The sequence below is a fragment of the Poecilia latipinna genome, unplaced genomic scaffold, assembly GCF_001443285.1.
Source record: "Poecilia latipinna isolate Pla-1442-1.1 unplaced genomic scaffold, P_latipinna-1.0 Scaffold232, whole genome shotgun sequence".
NCBI classification, from domain to species: domain Eukaryota; kingdom Metazoa; phylum Chordata; class Actinopteri; order Cyprinodontiformes; family Poeciliidae; genus Poecilia; species Poecilia latipinna.
Genome location: NW_015112848.1, coordinates 129,526 through 136,714, shown reverse-complemented (window position 1 = coordinate 136,714; position 7,189 = coordinate 129,526). Strand labels below are relative to the sequence as shown.

At 39.2% G+C, this 7,189-nt stretch overlaps 1 protein-coding gene across 1 annotated transcript; it reads left to right on the top strand.

The window, feature by feature from the left end:
- Positions 1-1,217: 1,217 nt before the first annotated feature.
- On the top strand, positions 1,218-4,480 carry nkx2.3 (NK2 homeobox 3). Its single transcript, XM_015032148.1, has 2 exons — positions 1,218-2,049; positions 2,931-4,480. The coding sequence occupies exons 1-2, from the start codon at positions 1,638-1,640 to the stop codon at positions 3,578-3,580; spliced, it is 1,062 nt and encodes a 353-aa protein (XP_014887634.1). The 5' UTR covers positions 1,218-1,637; the 3' UTR covers positions 3,581-4,480.
- The last annotated feature ends 2,709 nt before the right edge of the window (positions 4,481-7,189 follow it).

Sequence of the window (7,189 nt, the reverse complement as noted above, 5' to 3'; positions counted from 1 at the left end):
GAGACATGCAGACATAAACACACACACTCAGACTTAAGGCACAATTATATTATATTATATTATATTATATTATATTATATTATATTATATTATTTATTTATTAGTAGAGTATTACTATTCGTGTTGTAGATGAAGCAGGTCGAGACTTAAATAAAAAAACAATAAAAATAAGAAATAACTGCAATTATATGGTATTGAATATTCATCGGGAAGGTCTCACTGAGCAGTAATTATTTAAACGTTTTATACATCTCACTTTGAAAGTATTACGAAGTAGGACGAAGAAGAATGAACCACATGCTAAACATCTGACCCACTAATCTTTTTTCGCTTAGAACGTTCTTTCTCTCTCCTTATTTTACATCAGCTTGAATCAGACATGTCAGTACAAATGCGTAAAATACTACACAAACAACAGAAGCGTGACCTATGGCTCTTCAATCTGTTTTGAAGATCTCACCAAAACAGTTCCAATTCAAGCAATGTGTCATAGAGCTGGCAAGTTCCAAGATTTTCATTTAAAACTCAAAGATCTTACACAAATTCAGACAAGTTGAATCGGAAAAAGAAGCAAAAGAATCGTTCTGCTGCAAGTAAAACCACTACTGAATAAATTTTCCTCTGCCGAAATATACATTTTTTCCCGACTGAGATAATCACCGTCTATTTTCACAGCTCATCAAAAAACACATCTTAGATAAGTTGTTTATATTTTTTTTTCTATTTTTACTTTATATATAAAATGTATTACGTATTTTATTTTTTTGTGCGCAAACAAAAGGAAAACATCATGTGGCCAAAATTTTACAGAAACTAAACCTGTAATGTGCGGAGTCTCATCATAATTGAATTAGGATCCTAAACGTCCTCCTGGTTTTGCATTTGGTTGACCGCAGATAGTTCATCTCAGTCATGATTTTCTGCGGCAGGAAATGAAGGTATTGCTTATCTTAAAACCACCCAGGTGACGATGGGAAGAGCTGCGGTGATTGTTGGGCCAAACAGCAAAAATATTTTTGATCAAAATGTATTACAGCCCAAGCAGCTATGGAAAGCGGGTGTTAAGATATATAAAAAAAATAAAAAAAATAAAAAAAAACATTTTACTTTTGTGAAAGTCGTGAATTATGTACCAAATTAAAACAAGGAATTAGATACATGTTTACCGGTGTGAGGAAAAAAAGATGCGTAAAACGTTCTTACCTTTCACACCTATGGCAGCCCGAGAAGAGCCGTTGATGTCAATAAAATGTCATAAATTAGGAATCACCCACTGACGCGGGGAAACAAGTACAGAAGGTCCTCGAGTCCCTCCCCCGCTGCGGAACGTCACTGAAAGAGAGAGGACAGCATCTTGGCTGACCCAGCTCTTTCTCCAGATAACTGAATGTTAGCCAGCCAAACAGGACCGACCTCTCTCTTTTTCCGTGTGAGCCCTCCAGCCACAGGCGCGCAGCCCGTGGAGAGGCATGTCACAGCTGAAAGACAGCCAACCCTCCCCTGATCTCCGCGGAAAGGCAGCAGAGCGCGACCATTTTCCAGCTTTACGCACGGGCTATTAACCTTCTTTATTCGCAAGCCTGATAGAAATCGGATCACTTTCTGGGCTTTGCGGCGCTTTTTTTAAAATCACCTATATGATAATCATGATTCCCAGTCCAGCTGTAGCTGCGTCCACCACGCCCTTTTCCGTGAAGGACATTCTAAAGCTGGAGCTGCAACAACAGTCTCAGCAGCAACAGCAGCAGCAGCAGCTTCAGCTGATCTCCTGCTTCCGCCTCTCCGGCGCGCTGGCACAGCCGGGATCCTTCCCAAACAAGCCGTTCGGCTCTCATTCGCCGCCCTCCTGCATGCTGGCGGGCAGGGACAGCCCCAGCCCCATCAGCTCCTGCCTGTCGGAGAGCGAGGAGAGGATGTCGTACCTCAGCGCGCTGAGCGTTCAGGACCGACTGACGGAGTCCGGATTGGCCGCGGATGTGTTCGGAGACGCGGCACAAATTCATTCCGTAGACCCGCACCTGCAGAGCGAACAGGAGGAGCACGACGGCAGTGAGTGGAAAACTGAGCGGCTGTCATAATGACATGAGCTATTTGGCATTGCGAGCTGTATTATAGTGACAGTAGATGAGTAAATAGGGCATACGATGACATTTGCAAACTTGCAAAGCGCACAAGCTAACACAATACGTGCTGCAAATACTCCGAGAAGTGGGAGCGTCTTCTCCGATTTTGTTGTAAAATATAGTCATCTACTTCTACATTTGCACCGTTTATGTAAGAATACTATAGTTTAGTTTAAAGTTCTGCACATTAAACAAAATAAAGGTCGGGATTTTTGATGGAATTTGCGCATAATGACAAATATTGCCCGATAGCTTTTATAATCTTTTGAGTCGACGTATTCTCTAGTTCTAACCGTATATGAAGCTCGGGCAACCATTAAAAAAAAAAAAAAATACGCGCATTTACCTGACTAAACAGGAACAGGTTTTGAGTTTGCAAAGGTCTTGAATTTTATGTTTGACTTTTTTCTACAAGTGAATTTAACGTTTTAATGTTTACTTTAAGTTTTCTATTTTAATACCTATTTCAGTTTTTTTAGAAATACAATACAATAAATAAATAAATACATTTAATTAAATATCAGTGATGCTTTATTTTACTAAACACTAATTTTAGAAATTTAGGTAACGAGGCTAGATGAAGACGTAGTTAATTAATTTCAGTTATTTAGCGCAAACTGTGACATTTTGCAGGGCAAATAGATACATTCATATTTAAAAAAAAAATAAAAATACAGGCAGATCTTTCCAATATAATCCAATCACTTACACAGATTTAATTCAGTTTAATTCACTTTGGTTACATAGAATCACTTTACAAAACTTTATTTATTTATTTATTTATTTATTTTTATTCATTTTTAACAGAAAGCTGTGGTGCTCTGAGAGGCGAGTGTGGAGAGGACACAGAGTCAGAGAAGCCCGTCACCAAGCAGCAGAGGACCAGAAGGAAGCCCCGCGTCCTCTTCTCCCAGGCCCAGGTGTTCGAGCTGGAGCGGCGCTTCAAGCAGCAGCGCTACCTGTCCGCCCCAGAGAGGGAGCACCTGGCCAGCTCCCTGAAGCTCACCTCCACCCAGGTCAAGATCTGGTTCCAGAACAGGAGGTACAAATGTAAGAGGCAGAGACAAGACAAGACGCTGGAGATCGCGGGGCACCACCATCACCACCATCATCACCACCATCCTCCACCGCCGCGCAGGGTGGCGGTACCCGTCCTGGTCCGGGACGGGAGGCCTTGTCTGGCCGGATCGCAGAACTATAACAGTCCATACACAGTGGGAGCTCCGACTCCTTACAGCTACAACTACCCGGCCTACAGCTACAACAACTCTGTGTACAATAACACGTACTCTTGCACTTATTCTAGTTTGCCGGCTCTTCCACCGAGCAACAGCGCTCCGAATGCGTTCATGAACATGAATTTGGGAAATCTGGGCGCGCAGACGCAAAGCCAGACTCCTCAAGGACCGGTGATCCAACCCTGCCAGGGAACCCTGCAAGGCATCCGGGCATGGTAGCTGGGACAGGCTTCAATGGATTAATGAATGGACTCAGGATCACGATTATGCAAACTATATGTTGGCTTTAAGTAGGTGTAGCGTATGAAGTAACCATAAACCGCAAACTGGGATGAAAAATGATAATGTTCAAGATTCATTTCTTTAGATCTTTGGACTACTCGCAGTGTTAGAACATGGATGTAAAGTGATCCAACAACAACAGAGACTGATATGTGCATTTCTGAATTAGAATTAGCTTTTAAACAATTTAATCTGGTGTTAGTCAATTAAATGTTGGATGAAGAGGAAGAGGCCTGCTTCAATGGAGCCATAACGAAACCACAAGTCATTGCAAGCGCTTAGTGCGTACTCATAAAGAAGTATTATGTTGGGATTTTTTTTTACTACTCGTGTACAGCTTTACTTGTGTTTAATACTGTTTTGTTTTTCTTTTTATGAGTGATACTGAAAGTCTATAAATGCAATAAAACTGGCGGTTAACAGGATTGAGTCTGCGATCAAGTGACTAAGCATTAATATGAGAATGATCGAAGGTGACGGAGTGAAGAAACAAAGCAGTCAAAAAGCACAATTTGACTTAGTGTTTGTCTCTTTCTGTGCCTAATGGCACGCTATCTATTCAGATTGCCCCCTCTAAAATGTTATCCGGTGAGTTTTATTCCAACATTTTTCAAAGTTTCAAACAATTTCTCAAGCAAAAAAAAAAAAAAAAAAAGGGAAAAAAAAAGGAAAAAAAAGCATTTTCCCCCCTGGGAGAAAGTCTAAGACAAGAACCAGAAACAGAGAAAATTTAAAAGGGAGCTTACGTCCGGTCAGGATTCAGAGATGGACATTAACCAGACAGCCGATATCGTCGGAACACACACAGCTTGTAAACCAGCAGAGCTCAAAATAAAACTAATAAAAAAATAAAATAAAAATACCACTACTGCTACTGCAACTACTACTACCGATGATGATGATAATAATAATAATAATAATAATAATAATAATAATAATAATAATAATAATAATAATAATTAATAATAATTTAATAAATCAAATTTTCAGCAGATTTAAGCCTGATGCATCACACATCCTAAGCACAAACACACACAACTATAAACACTCCCACTCTGCTGGAGATGGACTTCAGCAAATACCTTTACCTACAAGGCATGGCAGAACGCTCAGACGCTATTAATGGAGATGAATGGCAAAGTAAACAGAGTGTTTGTCTCTTCTGATAGCCTCCCTGGTCACTTCCTCTGGCTACTGCTCTGCCGGTTTAGGACATACCTGGTGTCAGCTCTAAGTGCTGCAGAGTCACTAGTGTAAATAGAGCTGGCGACAGGACGGCGATGCCTGAGGACGCAGCGGGCTGAGCCACCAGCGCTCTGAAAGGCAGGCGCCCGCGATCGCTATCGCGCGTGCTTCCAAAGATAGCTGCTCATCGCGGAGCTGTAAGCTCGCGGAGTTTCCCAAAACAGAAAGGTCTCCAATGGCAACCACTCAAGGACCTTGTGGGGGGGTGGAAACAGAACCACAGTCCAGGAGAGGAAAACAAACGCGTCCATACGGATGAATGATGGGAGTTCTGGCTGTACAGAAAGGTTAGCTTCCCACATTTGGCCTGGATACACTTTAAAAGTAAATAGTGTCGTGACTTAAATGCTGGAGAATAAAAAGGTGCAGAATCTGATGTGACACATTTTTACAAAAGCTAACAATAAATTAACTTGCAACTGGAAGAGAAAAATGCGGACAGCTAGCTTGTCAAATGTGGACAAGCTAACTGAAAATAGACAGTTAGCTACAGCAATTCAAAATTGAAATTTTGGGGTAGTTTACATTTCAAATTGTGAGTTGATGACCCAAATTCAGAGAAATGCTTAATAATAATGTCCTTGATATTGTCATGGAAAGTTCAGCAAATATCTCTGTTTTGCCATTTGTTGTTTGTTAAAATAAAAGTCATGGTGGTCCTGTTTGCTTCTACTGAATGTAATCCGTTCTCAATATGTACTGCCTTAGCAAAACACAGTTCGGCTTCCGTTTTATTTTCAAGTTAAACATTATAGCTTAATAGTATTGCTTCTCGCATTATTTTCAACTAATCTGCATGTTGGCCTAATAGAGCTTGAGCAAAATCAGTTGGTGGTAGTAGCACATAGAGATAATTGAAAACAACATAGTAGATAGTTTAGTCGAGTTTTTAAAAAAATTGGTGGAGTAGATAAACCAAACATGGCTTTTTAGAACCAAAATGTAGACCCCAGGCAGGTTATTAATGAGAATACAAAAAGCAGATGAGGAATGCTCTGCTGGGTATGTTTACATTTTGTTATCGTTTTAAAGTCTGGAGTGAAGCAAATGAAAAATTCACACAGTTTGATTGATGATCATTTTGATTCAGTCATTGGCTATTCTAAGATACTGTGCCCAGTGTTAGATAAAATAATATCAAGAGTGTGATGAATCACATTAGGAGATACCATAATAAACCTTAGAAAGTTTCTGTTGTTGCAAGAAGATTTAGCTTAGCAACAGATGCCACTAAAGATAACCTTAAACTGTTGTAATCCTGAGGCAGCTGCCAATAAAGTACACACCTTGAGTCTTACAAAGTTTTACAAGCCAACTAACCAGAATAGATTTTAAAAGTCTGTCTCCAGATGTTAGGAGTCCCATGAAAAGGCTAAAATCAAGCATACTCCCTAATTCCGAAACTGTTGATGCCAAAGAATGGCACATCTTAGCAGTGATTGTCATTATTCATACGATGCAATGTTGGAATAGATTTAAGGACTTTATTTCTGGTTCAGTTGTATTATATGCCTGAATTTTCTGGTGTATTGTGTTGTGAGCTGAAGGGTCTTTAATTATTTATTTTTTCATGTATTTGCTTTTCTAAGTTAATTTGCTAAATACGTGTTTTAATAAACAGTGGATTTGATTGATAAAATATAGATAGATGAGTAAGTGAGAGTAAGTGCATTGCGCCTGATAAAAGTACATAATTTACACTAATATTGATTAGAATATACACAAATTAAATGTATGCAAATTTCTACTCTGACTTTATTGGTTAAATATGAACAGTTTGTTTAATCGGTGATCACAAGTTGCACTGGGCATTTCAAAATGACATATTATCGTTTTGCTTCTTCAGCATTAGAAACAGAGGGCTAACTTCCTCAAAGGAAAAAAAAAACAAAAACTACTATTCAAAAATAATTATGAGAGTTCAGTGGGATTGAATTGGCAGCCAAAGTGGACTTAGATTGATGCATTCTAGGTGGAGAATATGTTAATTGCAACTGCATACTATGAAACCTCCTAAAGGATCACTCCAGACAAAACAGTTTTGCATGGTAAGTAAAGTTGGCTAACTGTTTAACCAGCTTTGCTTAATTAACTTGCAAGGATTGAAATTACGATAGTGCACTAAATAAATAAATAAATAAATAAATAAATAAATAAATAAATAAATAAATAAAAATAGAAAATAAAAATAAAAAATCCATATTTTCCCTCAGACGTGTTGTGACACCCTGACCAGATCTGGTTCTGTGGAAAGCAGAGAGATTTATCTGGTTAGTCAGAGGAAGAACACAAAGACCCATG

Excerpts from the sequence above, each read along its gene's own strand:
- nkx2.3 (XM_015032148.1), top strand. The coding sequence starts at position 1,638 with ATGATAATCATGATTCCCAGTCCAGCTGTAGCTGCGTCCACCACGCCC. Across the intron at positions 2,050-2,930 it reads ACAGGAGGAGCACGACGGCA|AAAGCTGTGGTGCTCTGAGA; the intron begins GTGAGTGGAAAA and ends CATTTTTAACAG.